The following is a 16,623-nucleotide window of genomic DNA, read 5'->3' on the forward strand; positions in this document are numbered from 1 at the left end:
GATTACTTCGCTAAGCAGGGGTTTCAATTCTGATACTTTGCTTACCTACTTTCCTGAAAAACTTCACTAAACATAGGGTCACCATTCCCAAGACAAATGAAAAGCAAACAACAAAATAGAAAACAAATTTTATTGAATGAACAAAAGTCTAAAAGTCCCCCATTTTGGTTAACAACAGCAACAACCTACAAAACCCCTGCATTCAATGACAAATCTTTTTACATCAAAAAATTAATCCTTGAGCAGGTATGAACATTTGTACACAGAAAGTTACAACTGTTGAGATGTGTTTGGGCAAACAACTGGATACATTTTAAATTACAAGAAAAAAAAAAAGAGACTGCACCTGGACACCTGATAAAGCTTGAATTGTTTGCTGGCTGAGAGGTATATCATCAGGGCTGCCAACAGTTAGCAGCACTTGCATCCCCTTCATACAAAATTAAAAGAGCAGCAGAAAAATGACAGAGGTTTTAAGATGAACAAGGAAGAGAACTGCCAACAGAACACAGTGCTCAGCTAGCTCATTTGGCTAACGGTAAATGCAGCTTTTTAATACTCAATTTCACAAGCTTTTGTTAAGCGAGTCCTTGCCCTGAAGAGGCTCCAGGGTAAGAATTCAGCTGCTGTACCCAGAGAGCAAAAGCAATAAAGGTCTGTCCCCAAACTTTCTCTGCCACAGGCGATTCCTCTCAGTCTAAAACAGGCATCCAGCTAAGGGAGAAGAAACTGAGACCTGCTTGACACGCTATGATTATCTGACTGACAGAAGTCTACTGGGATCTAAGTGATTCGAGAATGTACATTCACTTTGTAAATCTGACAAGGTTTTCTAAACCTGTGTGATTTTTTTCCTTTTCACCGGATATGGGCAGCCTTAATAAAATGGAATGTTAAAAAGGAAGGCAATGCTTACTTTTATCCTTACACCATCTGCAGAATAACCCTTTTTATAAAGTCATATCATAAATTTTCATGCTTTTGAATACTAAGTATTTTCAATGAAGTCTGTTTATTACATTGACTAATTTCAATCTGCTCTTTTGTGTTCGCAGATGAGGACATGGTACAATTATTTCAAAAGAAATGATTGACTTCGCTGTCATATTTACTTTTGATTGCAAAAGTACAATAATCTGTGCTTATCTGTCAGTTTATACATCAGATCTCATCCATTGCAACCATATAATCAGATTTATTTAATAATTATGAAGCTGTATCTTATACCATAATTTCTAATCATATATATTCTAGGACTAAGTTCCCTAATATGTCTTGATTAAAACTAACTTTAATATATCAACTCTATTATCTAAAGTTAATTTTAATCATTTCCATCATAATCATTATAACTCTGATACCCACTGTTCCTCCTCTCACGAAAATTAGATTTCTTCCACGTAGATTCTTGATGAAAGCCAGCACTGAAAGATCGACCCAGTCGTCCGTGTTGTTTCTTAGAGATATTGTCTTCACTCTCAGATTTGGAAATTCCTTGTCCTTGTGTTTGGGATTGTTTATCCTGTCTAACGTTTCCAAATGGAAAATTCCAAGGACCAAATCTTTGCCAGTTAAGTCTCTGAAAGGCAATGATGCAATGAAGATTTCCTCCAACCTAATCAAAGTAAAAAGGTTCTTTGTTAAATGCATACAGGCGCATTTCTAACATACATAGATACTTGAAATTAACATCTTGGCGGGTAACAATTCTTTAAAAATGAAAACAAAAAACCCACAACACCACACAAACAAAAAAACGCCCCCACAAAACCATATCCACAAACAACTCATCACAATCCATTTTGATTGTTTCCCAGATTCAATTACTGCCTTCTTTCTCATCTTTTTAAGTTATCCTTTTTGTCTTTCATGGGCTAGTGTAACTTATATTCTACCAGTCCTTTTTACTTTCCAGCCACTTGCACACAAACTACCTCTTCTGGTCCCTTTCTCATCTTGCTGACAGTCTTCCATAGTGTTTCCACATTTGAAATCATCTCTTCAGCCTATTATTTCTCACAGACTTTCAGTCTGCAAATCAAAAGTACATCCCCAACCCAGGACATAGAGCCCTATCTATAGGAAAGCAAGCTGTATGTATTGGCAATAAGCCCGCACAAGAGAGGCACAGGCATTCTTTTATGTTTAATACTTGACTGCACTTTCTTTCCCGTGTACATGTAGCTAGAAGGTCATGCACCAAAAGGATCTGTCTGTAATTTGTTTGTAGAGTATTTCTATACTTGCTGCAGCTACATTTTAAGCTGACAAAGTTAAATATTGTGACCAAATATATTGTATAGACAGATATCCTGGTTCATCCTAGCGTATGATAGGCTACTGCTGTATTGTGTCTTGGCCCGCAAGTGAATATAAATGACTCCGGTATGTATGTACCTACACGTGACTTCTGTCTTCAGCAACACCTCGTAACAAATTTCTTTTAGTGAAGTTATCTTACACTGCTGAAGTATCAATAAGTTTGTGAAAAATCTACCATGAATTTCCTCCCATCTTAGTAAGTTCACCTTACCTTCTTTGTTTTTCGATGCTGCAATCCTCTCTCTAGATGTCGAATATCCAGATATTCTGGATTTTGGGTGTTTAGATCAGTGACAATATCTGCCCACCTACAGAATAAGATTATTACTACTCAGCTGACATTTATGAAACCTCAGCACCACTAAGACTCAGGTACACATGCATGCAAATACAGATCTGAAGCTTTAATACTCTTACCAGTGATTTAAAGATACAAACATGTAAAGATATAAAAGCCTCAGTATTAGAGACATCAAGCTAGATATAAAAGCATTACTTTTAATCAAAGTATTCACAGTGATTATTCTTGTTCTTGGGAAACACCTTCCAAAACGAGTAAGAGCACCATGAGTCATTAGTTGTGCTGCTTACGCTTACCAATTCATCAGTTTGGCAAAGGAAGAAGCAAAGTGCGTTTAGGCAAGCAGAAACATTAGCTTTTACTTTATTCAATCCTCTCTTACCCTTTTGTATTATTTTGTTCAAACCCCCGTTTTTTTCGCCCATTACATCTGTTTTTACCAGACAGCTCTCACCATAACCCACTCCTCCATTTTATTTAATTCCCATCTGTAATAAACTGTCAATTCAATCATTCCCCATTGACTCAGCTCTTCAGAGTTTCATAGCTCCTTCTAGCCCAACTGAAACAAATATCCCCATATTCCAGACCTCTTTACTCCGACACATCACCTTTTAATTTCTGTCAATGCCTCATTACCTGCGTCTCTCTAACACCACCCTCCAAGTTCAGAAAATCCATTTCTACCCCAGCCTTTGCCCTCCTACCTTAAGCACAGAACTTTCTGCTAGGTCTCATTGGGACTGCAGCAGGAGGAAGAATGTCTCCACAATCAAAAATAATATTACAAAGGTTTGCATTTTATATTCAGAAACCTTTTCCTGTGCCATTTGTAGCTCATATACCCCATGACAGAATTCCGTCAGTGGGATGTATAGTACACCATTTGTCAGCACAGCAGCCACATGCATTATGTGATTTTTATTTTGTTGCACTTTATCTCATTATCCAAAATATCCATCTACTTAACAGTTATTGACATAGTCACATCACGGACAAAACAACAACAAAAGATATCTGGGTTTTAGGTACTGGGTTAGATGTGACTGGCTATGAAACCATCAGATAAGCACTTTCAAACAATTTTTCAAAATAATTAAGAAAATAAAGAAGAGGAAACAAAGAAGTAGTGTGATCTTTTTTTTTTTTTTTACCCCACAACTCTTTTTCTGATGGATCAAGAAAAATCACTCCATAATTAACTCAGCGGGTAGCAAAGAAGCCATCTGCTAACTTATGTTTTGGCCACAGAATTGGTTTCTTAAGAAATACTGTTCTTTTGCACTGTTCCCTCATTTCAGAAATTAATATTAAGCATTATGAACTAGCACGTAAAGTAAAGCTGAGAAAACCGTTCTACTAATTTATCATGACAAATGTAACTAATCGATGACATTTCTACATAGTGCCCTCCAGCTCTCCTATTCTGTATGTCTAGTTTAGACACCACCTTTTGTCTGAGCCAGACCTCATCATAAATGTATTGTTTTAATGCATAGGTAAGCTAATAACACAACAGAGTACAGGCTGTACCTGCACCTGAGCTAGAAGATCTTGGTAGCAGCATAATATCCTGTGCACACCCCAGACACAGCCTGTGTACATCCTCAACTGCAGCGTAAACTCCTCCAAGGTTCGTACAGCCTGTAAGTCGTAACTGGCATGATCACAGACAGCTGAGGTGTCTCTTCTCCCTGACTAATGTGAGCTGTGTCACACTGAAAAAAGAGAAACAGGCTTGGGCTTTCACCAGCCCACACGTGTCCTGCCACGTGACACAAAACTGCAGAGCCAGCCTTGAGGTCAAAACATGAAGTTTCTCACTAAAGCACCTGTTTCTGTTAGAACTGTAGTATATTCATTCAAAAGAACAAAAAAGTCACTTGGTGACCCTTAGTAGAGAAATACAAATTGTTTTGAAAGAACACATTGTTTTATATTCTTACCACATAACGTACCTTTTACAGTGTATTGTTGGATGTTTCCTGCTCGGCTCTCCAATTAAGATCCAATATTCTACTTCTTGCTGCAAGACACGACCTCTGTTCAACAGAAGATACAATCCTAGTAAGATTTATTGTGCATACTAAAAAGAAAAAGAGAGATTAACATTCTATTGTTCTTTTTAAGATCTTCTAACATTTAAAATTGATTCCTCAGCCAAACTAAAAACCAGCTCCTATGCTATAAATACTGTTTGCAATTGCATCCAGGGAAACTTTTTGTTTCACAAGGCCTGGAAGCAAGATAAAAGCTATTGCTTATTAATTGGGGAAAACACAGATCTTTATAAAAAATAGCGTTACTTGGACAAAAGGCAATTGAGTATAAGATCTGTATATAAATATATACATTACAATAGAAATAAGAGTTGTGGAAAGCCAGATGAAGGTGGAACAAATGTCTTCCCCCCTATCTGTGATGTCTAACAGAGTCACGGAAGAGCCCCTTCCACTCTTTTTAAACTACACCCCAGCTGACAGTTATAGGGTATGAAAATATACCTGTATGAAAATAACTGGTACCTTCAACTGCTTCCTCCTAAGCATCCAATACCACATATTAAAAACCAAAACCCTCAACCGATACTAGTTCAAGTTTGTGAGCAATTTCCAAGAAACTCAAAGCCTGCAGTAACCTTGTCAGGGAAAATTTGTGACAGATATCAGGGCAGACTGATGAGATACAGACGATTGTTCTGTGACTTCCTGTGTGTAATTATCCTGTGACAAACTGCTTCAGTGTCAACTGTGACAAAACCTGAGTTTTTCTGCCTAGGGAATTAGACAGCGTATGGACTTACTGCTTGCAATAATTTGTTTGCTTATAAAAAATTCCCTGTGTAAAATAACAATGTATGCCATCATTGTACAGATGGGAAACCAAGACACAGGATAGATTAATTGACTTACCTAAAGTCACACTGGAAGTCTGTGGTTGAACTGGGAACTGAACGCAGGTCTCCCGAGTCCAAATCCAGCAACCTAAGATCATACAGGAAGTCTGTGGGTGACCTAAGAAATGTCTCCTAAGCTCAGCCTACCAACTTATCTACCCATTTCTTTTGGAACTTAAAATGTTTCTTAGCTTGATTTTTAAAGAAAAGCTTTCCTTTGCAACTACAATGCAGAAACAGGTAAACAAGAACTGTTGAAGAATCTATTGATAGTGCTTCTGGAACCTAAACTTATTTTTTCCCAGTAAGATATGAAGAGAACCGGATGCTCTTCTGGTATGACCTCCAGCCTAAAATAAGGCTATAAAAGCTCCTTGAACTCATTACTTCATGTTACGTTGTTAGAAGAGATCTGTTGTTAGAAAGAAAATCTAATATTGACTTAGAAATAACATCACTAGTGACTAAGAATCCATTTCAACCATGGGAAAAGTATTGAAATTGTTGTTCTCCCTCATTACTGAACAATAGAAATTCAAACTAGATATAAGGCATGTTAAGTTTCCACACACTGGACCATCTCAAACTGCATTTTTGATCTAATAAACAATTTTTTTTTTTCCACTTTGCTCTTCCAGTGCAGATTCTTAATAACTGACTAAGCAAGCCATTAACCTTTTGGAAAACTTAAGCAGACTGATGTGTTGGACTTCTATTTGGGGTATATTTTCCACATTCTTCTCACTCACATGGCATGTCAGTCAATGCAGTCTTAATAAAAAACTTCTGTATTCTTTTGTTCGTATACTAAAAGCTTTCATTAACTCTATGGTCAGGCTCACACTGGGAACAAATTAGATTCAGATGATCATGCTTTATTACAAACAATTACCATTTTGAACTCTAAAAGCAGAGCCAGCATTCTCAATTCCTTGATGTGACTCTACATCTTCAACACAGACAAAGGTGGACTGCTTGGTAAGCAAAGAGCAAGACTGAGGCTCACCTTACACCAGTGACCTACTCTTTTCATTGTTTAGCGTTCCCCGCTATTGGTACCTGCTGATTTTGTCAGGGATTGTCTTCTCATGCTCAATGATAATACTAACAAATACTGACCAACAGTTGAACCTTGAGAAAGTCCAACAGAAACCTCCAATACGTACTGTGTTTGCAACTACCTTGAGAGAGGAAAAACAGTTTAATATGATTCTGTGAATAAGGTAAAACAAACTACTCTCAGCATATCATATAGCAGCAAGTTAAATGCCTTACAAAAGCTGAGATAAATTGCCTCAAGATTATGAAATTTTTCAAACTTAAAATTTTGTGGTTTTAATGCAAGACTCTCCCTAAACTGAGTATGAATATCAATGCTATTATCCTCTTTTAAAACCTGTATTTAATTGAAACCTGTATCAACTATTCCATTATTTTATCCTGAGTAATGTCACCCTGACAAATCTGAAATTATTCAGGTAATTGTATTTTTATTCCAAAACAACTGGCATATTAAGTTTCTCCTGGTCTTTGAGAAGTGCTCCAGCATTCTAAGCGCTGTTTAAAAAAGCCAAACATACTGTGATAGTCCATGATATCTTTTCTAGCTTCTCTCCCCCACCCCCTTCCAATTCTTGGTAACAAATTATTCAGATATCTCTATTTTTCTAAGCCTTACACTCCAGTAGTTGCAGTTTATCATCATTATTAGTCAACACTGCAAAAAAAAGTATGAAACCGCGATCCTGCAATACCTACAAATCCCCTGTTCTCACCGTACACAAACACTGGTTTCTGTAAGTGCAGATTTTATCAAGTCCACTTTATAATGAATTAATATCACTGTAGGCTTTTTGCTTCTGGTTCATAAAAAAAAAATCCCAACGCACACACACTTACTTCTTTTGTTCCCCCCCAGGTTCTCTGGGAACAGACTTCCCCAGTAATTAGCTGGCTTTTTATTGTTTTTCCTTAAAAACCACCTGGCTTTTTTCAGCCCATACGGTTTTATTTTTCAGACTAGTTACCTTCACTTGTCCTTCAAGTAAATAATTACCCTCTCTATATCTGGCTAAAACTTCTTTAAACAATTTCTTAGTACCATTCATGGTTTTCTGTTGAAGTTCTCTCAATCTAGTCTGCTTAACTGTGTTGAAGTCAATCCTTTCAAATCACACAGTAGTGTTTTGCTAGTTTAGACATAAATGCTTCTACAACATACACTGACATGTTATTTAGGGAGAAAAATGGGTTCAACTTGCGCTAAGTTTTTCTGTACGTTTCCTCCACTAAAATAAGCATAAACACAGTATCTTACCTATAGGCTTTACTAGCTTTTACTGGGGTTGCTTCAAATCCAATTGGGCAAAAATAATGGTTTTGGCAATGGTAGATGTAGGCCATTGATTCATCCTTCAGTCCACGCGTCAGCTTTGCAAGGGCCCCTGCAGCTACAAAGAAAGATCAGGTTACCGTTCAAAGCGCTTTGGATCCTGTACAACATATTCAGCAAGAAAGACCTACTTGTTAACATAAAATAGTTACAGTGCTTTTTAAATTAGAGGACATGACCTGACAGGCACGCACAAAATACAGTTTTGATTTCAAACTCCTTAGCATTTAATTTCCTGTCTGGTACAAAAAAATAACATCTGCCACACAGTCTGTACTAGAGAAATGCAACATAAAATATGCATTGTATTTAGATCAAAGTCATATTAAAAATTACTTGTTCTGCAAAAAAAAAAAGAACCAAAAGTTATCTCTTAACCTAGGAAATACACACTGCAACACAATGCAGTCCCTCTTGTAGCACATCAATCATACTACTGAAACCCCTGAAAGCTTTCACACGTTTTGGTATCATGAGCTTCTTGGAGCTTCCTAGCGTCAGGAACACATTCCACATCTGGCCATACAATTGTCTGTAATGTGACTGCAGTGCTCAGTTTCAGGAAGAGACTAGAAAAGGCACTGAAACATGACAGAATTCTCAAATGGGGTACCAAGAACAAAAAAATTATTTCCACTTTAGTAATCTCCCCCAAAACTTTTCATCATGGTTTTATCTTTTTAAAGAACCTTCCAGTTAGAAGATAATTACCTAGGCTATACCAAAGGCTAATAAACTGTGTTTGAAAGTATGATTTTTCTTTCGGGAGCACACTTAAAAGCAGACATAAAAATGCATCTTCATAAGCTAATTGAGAATAATCACCTAACTTTTAGAGACAGATGTTAGCTAAAGTCAGGCAGAACAGATGAGTTCACTAACGTTAAAATTGCTTTTTTTCAAAGTATAAAACATTTATTAAATACATCAATACTTTTGTGCTGTATATTCTAAATTTTTATACAACACAGATTTCTCAAATGTTGAAATAAAAATGTGTTGCTCCCCCAGTGTATTACAGCAAACGTATCTTCCAGGATACCAACACAGAAGTGGAAGTGCAGTGTCCTCCTAGATGCCTTAAAATTCCAGTTCTATGATAGCAGAATATATAGCACAGAATATATTTTATCAAGATAAAAGTACAAATGAAAGTTTTAGCAAAAAAAGAGACAAAGTAAAACCAGAAAAATCAGGCAATTTGGAGCTATTTGATAGCTTATCTCAAACTGGAAGTACTACTTACAGAATTTGTCCTCTCAAATGCTACACATTGCAGGATTTTTCAGTTTATATACTGTAAGATGAATGCTTTCGGATTAGCTACATACCAGTTTCTCCAGCTGTCTTGTTCTTCCCATGAGGTTTATACAGGACATATGAGCATCCCTTGATATGAAAGTGATCATTTATTTGCCTAAACCACCTGAAACAATAAGCTTAAAGATTGTAGTAACTCAAAAGTTATTAAACGCAATTGTCTCTCCTCCCACTTTTCCTCTGCTTGACAGTTTAGAAAAAAAGTCTCAGTGTGCTACTAAGTACCTACCACACTAGTATATAGATAGTACATGACCATGGTACCCTAATACAAACAAAACTTAACATGTGCTAGAGAGATAAACAAATACTCAAAGCCTTTTCCTTCATTTTGCTTTTTCAGAGCTGACACAGACCCATAATAACCAAAGGGCTGGATTTGAAACATTGGTCCTGTTGTGTTCAGTCCAGTCACCTCTAACTTTCACTCAGCCTTTAGAAAGACACTCAAATTCTGAAGTGCCAGGCTTCAACCGTGATTTGGAAGCTACACAAAGGGAATCTTCTAATACACCAGAAGGCAGGACCCTTCAAGTGAGACTTTCTACATATGCTGAGCTTCTGTCACATAAGCTTCACAATGCCCAAGCATTACAGCAGTCCCGTGCTGCAACTCCTCAGAGCAGCAGTAAGTGAGGACAGGTCTGCAAACAAGATTTTGTCTCAGATACTCACTTTTCCACATTAGAAGATTCAAATTCACATCTCTGAAGATAATACCTTAATCATAAACCTATGTTGGGTGATGGGGTTGACTCTCAGCCCTCCTGTTTTCCAGTCTGCCAAGTACTTAAAAATTATTTGACCAGGCAGAAAAAAAACCTAGTAAGGGTAACTTTTCTGCAGCACATAAGGCATTCACAGAGGAAAAGGAAGAAGAATTACAAGTTTAACTTTTGTCTGTATAGACTGTTGACATAAAGAGACAGAATGTTTTATCAGCTTGGTCTATAAGGGTTGCCATACCTTGACACACTCCTAAAGAGTTACAAAATCTGGATCCGAGTCTCCTAAGGCAGAGAAGGAAGTTTTCATGACACTCTTCAACGATCTAGTATGCTGCCATTAAAGAATAGACTGCTGCCACATTTTCAAATCCAGCACCCACATTCTGTGCCAAACCCTATATATTGCCTTCAAAAAATACTAACTAGATCAAATGCAACTCATGAAACAGGCAAGAACACTGCAAAATTTTTAAATCTCACAGAAGGGTAACAGACCAAAGCCCTGTCGAGATGTCCAGCACTCAGGTACGATATGCTCCTGGCCCTGTTTAATCCTGAAATTCCTTATGAGTTTAACAAAAAAAAGGACAAAGATTTTAGACCCAGCTCATCAAGATCAGGAAAGAGCAGAGCAGAATTGAAACAGTATTGGAAAGTTCAAGTGTTCTGTGACTCCAGCCCCATACTTTCTTTTTTATTTTTTTCCCCTCCTCCTCCTGAACAGCTCCATTGCAGCAAAAGTGCAGCACTCACTATCTCATTTTCAATTCTTCAATTGTTTCTTACATAAAGCTACTAGTATATCAGTTGCCTTTTCAGGCTGTTTCAGAGACATTAAAAAGCATTTAACATGCATTTTCAAAAACAGGAAAACAAAGGTAAAGAAATCAATTTCCTAATCAGGAGACTGGATTCATTGTATTATTATACAAGCATTAAACAAACTGAACAAAAAATCAAATAGAATTTCATGTTCACCTGATCTGTGTAGCAACACTGCACTGTACAAAATGGCTAGTGCAAAAAACTCTTTGAAAAGTTTCTTTGGGCACTGTCAGAGTACCCAGATATGCTTCATTATTCTAAAACTTAAGACACTTGTGTCAGCCACTTATTTTTTAAAAAATAAATTAACTACTACTATGTTTTTAAAGGTCCTCTCTCTTAGTTTGATGTTATTTTTGCATATACGAACAATTTAGCTGCATCAAAAGAACCAAACATACCTCATTAAAGTTGTATTTCCAGTGAAGGGACCAAACCTAATCTCCTCAAATGGGGGCTGAAAGCCCAGTATATGCAAAGCTTCTTCTTGAGTAATAGGTGGTAAACTGGGGGGAAAATAAAAAAGTACTGTTTAATAAAGTAATTAGCAACATATTTTAGACTCTCTAGAGGCAAAGTGCTCTATATGTGACTTACCTTCCAGCTCCCAGCATACTATATAAGAAATTCCAGCAAGACACTAAGGATGAAATTCCACAAGAAGTCTTGTATTGAGGTCGGCTAACACAATACCTAAAAACCAAAACCCCAAACACATTAGTCAGCATTCTTGATTAATTACAGGAGCAACCTGAACTACTTTTCTGTGAGCCATGCCACTGAAGTGCCATGTTACATTAAATGCTTTTATGCCACTTCTATTAAAAAAAAAAGAAGTGCATTCCTTAAAAAAAAAAAAAAAAGGAGCAAATATGTTAACCAATTTCTTTACAATTTCTTTAAGTTTGTCAGATACTACCTACCCTATTTCATACAAATCAGTCAAATTTCTAACAGCCCCATGGGAGTTCTGTATAAATGATCCTGTAGGAAAAAATGGTTTGGTACTAATATAATGTACAGTTTGATCCAGTCTCTTTTAACATGTGAACTTGTAGTAAGCTGCATCTCTACCAATTTACTAATGAATGTCATTCCAGGTCGCAGATTCCCTAGGCTAACTCTAACTTTCTGATGTCTTAGATATACAGTAAGAACCAGACAGACTCAGTAAACTAAGTGAATTTAGTGAACTATATTCATATAACATAAGTTGTCTACAACTTGACAGATCAAGTATTTCCCAGTCAGAAGAAAAATCAGGAGTAGGACATATCAGTACTAGGCTTAAGGTTACTTTTTGCCTGAACCTGCTAATGAACTTGCTTTTTTTTTTTTTTAGCAATGAAACCCCACATAATTTTTTTCCTTATTGAAAGAAAAAAAAATGTTAAGAAAAATGTTTTTAGAATTTCAACAGATGGGAGGGAAGCTTGTAGCTTCTTGTAGAAAGTATGAGATTTAGTTTATGTATGCTTAACATATCTCTAATTAAAAAAAGTATGAAAACATTATTAAGAAGTTTGAAGTCGGATCACCAGCAACAGTGTTTACCAACAAACTGTATGAGGATAATCTTAAATACAATTCACAAAAACTACCATCTCCGGAGGTCCAACACTTTCCTCTCCTTCACATCTTCAAGAGCAGAACGCTGAGGACACTCCCTGTATTGTTTACTTTTTTTACCCAGGGATTTTTTCTTCGTCACTTGTTTCTTCATGTTGTCTGCAAAACACATTTCAGAAACAAATGAATGCCTGGTTTACCTTTTCCATCTTTCTTCATAAATGTTTTTAGTAAAAGCATGCACCTCAGATAGAGATGCTGGTTGTGTCAGTAAGTGCAAACCGGAACTAAACATTAATTGAAGGAAAAAGCTCAAATGCCTAATCAAGATTCTCAACAGGTTTGTAAAGCTGCCATTAGCTCCATAAACAACATCGTGTTTTTCTGAATAGAATTAATGATGACCTGCCCAACTGTTTCGAGAGAACAGTCAATCTGATTATACTAATGCGTTAAATCAGCCATCCCAGAAATAGACTCCCAGACCAACAGGGACTTCCCATCTCCTAACATTAAATGCACAGGGAAGTAAAATGAAACATTTTTCACAACCAAGCTCTGTAACCAGCTACGCCTTCTGATGAAAACTTACATGCAAATCCAGTGAGAATGTACCGTAAAGGTCTTTTCCTTGTTGTAAGCCACTGAGACAGTGGAAAATGAAAAGAGCTGGGCCATGTGCTAGAGCAGCAGTATTTCTGTCCTATTTTGAGGCCATCATATCCAAATGAAATCTATCACATATATTTTAGCAAAACTTACCATCCTGTAAGGTATTATAATTTGCTTCTTATTTTTAAAGACACTACATGTACATCTCAATTGTGCTTGATTCACACTTGCAATGGGTGACTAGGCAGAGAAAGAACACAGGAGGCAGCAAAGCAGCCAGTTTTAAAGAAATGGACTCCCTAGCACTGTATAGATATAGCAAATCAAAATAAATACAATTCTGTTACAGAAACCAACTGTTTCCTAGGTAGCTGTAATGATTTCATTCACTTCTTGTCATAAATAAACCACATCTTTAATTTCAAAATACATTTCTGAAGTACCTTGAAACATTTCTGCAAGTGACAAACCTGTAAAAGTAATCACTGCACAATGCACTAGGTCCTACTAAAAGAAAAGACACCCCAAAAACCCAAGGAAAAAAAAAAACCAAACGCAAACCAGAAGCCACCCCAAGCAACACCCAAAAAAACCCCTACACACAGTTAAGCAGAAGCCAGCCTTGTTTTAGAGCCACTTCCCCAGGCAGCTACACTTGACATTCACTCCCATCTCGCTCACTCCTTTCCCAATGAGCATTGTTGGAAATGACATACAGGCTCTTCTATAGCACTTCCCCAAGAGATACCTGTGCTGACCAGCCCCCTCCACAAACATGTTGTAAACATGTTGTAAACATGAAGCCTTTTCGTATCACAACATCAAATCTTCACCCCCTCACCTGCTTTGTTCTTCAGATTTGTGGTTACGCCACTGAACTCCGATTTGTCGATTTCCCATGCCAGTGGGAGCTTTCCAAGATCACCAGGCAAGGTTTCGAAGTTAGAGTCTTCACTGTAGATTATCTCTGAAGCACCAGTTTGAATGCCAAGTAAGCTAGATGTGTTATTTCCAACATTTAAGGCAGCACTGCCTGACAGACAGGCACTAACTGAAGCACTTGGGCTTTTACAAATAGATGTTGCTCTGTTTAAAAAAGCATAGTCTGAGCAGATGGTATAAAATTTCTCTCGTGTATGAGTCACAGGACATCCCCATGGATAATGCCCATCTCCCCTAGACACCAAGGATGCAGTGGAGGCGTCTGACATGCAGCATGGCTTCACGGGATCGTGAATAGAAGCTTCTGGGGATTCTTTCCCAGGTTTGTTTTCAGTGTTTCCATTATTTCCAGAACCATTCTCCTTTTCCTCTTCTGAAATATTAGGCATTGAATGATATTGAAAGAGTATGGGACAGCTAAGAATATTTTTTCTTTACGTTTTAACTATAACAAAGTTTGCATCACTGCCTCCATTGCCTCTGCAAGCTATTGACAAGGTACCTGAAAGAAAATGAGAAGTTAGTACAGGTGTCTCAATCAACATAAAACACATGAAGCTTATTTTTGAACTCGTATCCAATAAAAGCTGAAACACCCTTCAAGATACACCACAACATACACCATTTCTTTTCCTAAGCACCTCTAGAATTCTACGAACAGTACTTTTTATTATGAAGACTTTGTGAGTAACTACACTTGTCAACCAGTGCAGGAGTAAAAAAATAAAAAAAAAAACCAAACACCTTCCTACATTTACATAGTTGTGGTTGATCACTTCTATTTCTTTATAGTCACAATACCTTGCATACGTGGAGCACAAAATAATTTTTCAAATTAACAAATCAGAGAGAGAACAACTTAAGGTCACTTAATTCTGAAGAATTCTGCATGCTTTTGCTGCAAGTGAAGTTCACGCTTACAGAAAACTATAGTAACTATTAACTCTGTTGATTGTAAATTGACAACGCTACCTTCAATCTGTTTCACTGGTTTTCTTGTACGGCTGTTAAGGGTTCCCTTCTATTTTTATGCACCTCCTATTCTTCAAGATGTGAGAAAGACAAGCATCAGATTTTGTTTATAGTAGCTAAGAACTACCAAAAACAAATTTAAAATGCTGGCTCGCTTTTAATCATCTTTTTTAAAAAGCAAATTGACAGTATGTGTTATCCATCATCTCAGCAGTTTGCACGTCTGCGGTGCAAAGACACACGCCGCAGATGGGAAACCTGGCACGAAGGAGGCAGGGATTTCACTCGAGAGCAGACTCCTGCGACACCGACTTCTGGTCACTGAACTTAACCAACAGCGCACGAGTCTTCCTCTGCCAGAGGCGGGTCTGGCACCCAAAGACAAGCAGGGCTCTACTTGAAGGATCCCAAGGAAATACCAAAACACAAGCACGTGCTCAGCAGCTGCCTGCACCGAACGCAGCCCAGCCCCGACCCTGCCAGGCAGCCCCCCCCGGCAGGACCCGCTCTCACCAGCTCCGCCGGGACTCACCCACCAGGGAGGCCCGCGCAGCTCCCCACGGGGTGCGGCACACCCGGCCTCAGCACCGGGAAGGGCCAGGGCGCCGCCAATCGGGGCCTCGGCGCGGCTCTACGGCCCCACCCCCCGCGCTGCCGCCAGTCGGTTCCAGAGTGAACAGCCCCGGGCTGAGGGAAGTGGCCGCGTCTCGGCGGCAGCGCAGCCCGCCGGGAGGGTGGGCCCGCTCCCTTCCTCAGCGCCTGCGAGGGGCGGCGGCGCAGCAGCGGTCGGGGAGAGGGGAAGGGCGGCTGCTGGGCGGCGCGGCCCGCGGTCCCGGCCCGTTACCTGCGCGGCGCCCGCCCGCCTGCCTCGCCTCGCCCGGCCGCGGCGGAGCGGGGACGGCGGCGCGCCGGAAGCAGACACGGCGCGCGGGGGGAGGGCGCCGCGCCGTGGGCTCACCTGGGCCGCCACCGCCCCCCGCCTCCTCCGCGCCGCCGCCGGCCGGCACCAACTCCCGCAGCTGGCCGGGGGGAAGAGCGGGGCGGCTCGGCGGTGGCCGCGCTCCCCCTGCGGGCCCTCGCGGTGTCTCAGAGGAATCGGCTGCGCGTCCCCGGGCTTGGCGGCGGCTGCGCCTCGGCGCCATGAGAGGCACCTCTGTGGCCATGCCTCCCCCCCCGTGTGCGCCCTCGTGGTCTCGTCCGCCGCTGCCCCGCAGCTCGGGGATGGCGGCGGGGGGAGGTGGCCTAGGCCGTGCGGCCTCGCACTCGCGCCAGGCGGTGTGAGGCGATGCGGCGGCTGCGCGCCTGCCGGGCCTGAGCGCGGCAGGGAAGGGCTCTCCCCTGTCCGTCGGGGTGAGGCTCCGGGAAAGGCGAGACGTAGATGGGAGAGCGAGCGGGAGGCGCGGCTGGCGGGGAGGGAGAGCGGCCGGACGCGCGGCTCCGCCCGCCGGGTCTGTGCCTGCGCGGGGCGGGAGGCAGCGGAGGCGCTTGAGCGAGTGAAGCTGCGTTGGGTGATGGGTGCGCGGCTGCAGCAAATGCTGACAGAAATCGCCCATCGCCGGCGGTCATCCGGCACGTTGCCTGTGCCGAGCGGAGCTGCCCAGCGCCGGCACAGCCGACCCCCGGGGCTCCCACCTCGGCAGGCTCGGGGTCACCCCCCTGCCCTCACCGCACGCCCTTCGGATGCGGGCGCTCCTGCGGGCCTGGGCGCTGAATCTTCCCGCTCAGGGTGGGGAAGGTGTGTGAG

The 16,623-nt window shown here is 40.4% G+C and overlaps 1 protein-coding gene across 9 annotated transcripts; it reads right to left on the reverse strand.

Moving 5' to 3' along the window:
- Positions 1-160: 160 nt before the first annotated feature.
- On the reverse strand, positions 161-15,799 carry BIVM (basic, immunoglobulin-like variable motif containing). 9 transcript variants are annotated; one of them, XM_068395413.1, is made up of 12 exons: positions 15,724-15,756; positions 14,880-14,945; positions 13,807-14,409; positions 12,386-12,512; positions 11,382-11,477; positions 11,186-11,290; positions 9,243-9,337; positions 7,837-7,969; positions 5,536-5,607; positions 4,582-4,665; positions 2,534-2,630; positions 161-1,615 (listed from the first exon to the last, which is right to left on the reverse strand). In XM_068395413.1, the coding sequence occupies exons 3-12, from the start codon at positions 14,294-14,296 to the stop codon at positions 1,325-1,327; spliced, it is 1,590 nt and encodes a 529-aa protein (XP_068251514.1). In that variant the 5' UTR covers positions 14,297-14,409; positions 14,880-14,945; positions 15,724-15,756; the 3' UTR covers positions 161-1,324. The 9 variants fall into 9 exon arrangements, with proteins under 9 accessions (XP_068251514.1, XP_068251512.1, XP_068251513.1 ...); XM_068395411.1 differs by lacking the exon at positions 15,724-15,756 and adding an exon at positions 15,412-15,716; XM_068395412.1 differs by lacking the exon at positions 15,724-15,756 and adding an exon at positions 15,412-15,716 and having other exon boundaries at positions 14,880-14,950.
- Positions 15,800-16,623: the final 824 nt, after the last annotated feature.

Source organism: Nyctibius grandis, chromosome 2 (genome assembly GCF_013368605.1).
Source record: "Nyctibius grandis isolate bNycGra1 chromosome 2, bNycGra1.pri, whole genome shotgun sequence".
Lineage (NCBI taxonomy): Eukaryota > Metazoa > Chordata > Aves > Nyctibiiformes > Nyctibiidae > Nyctibius > Nyctibius grandis.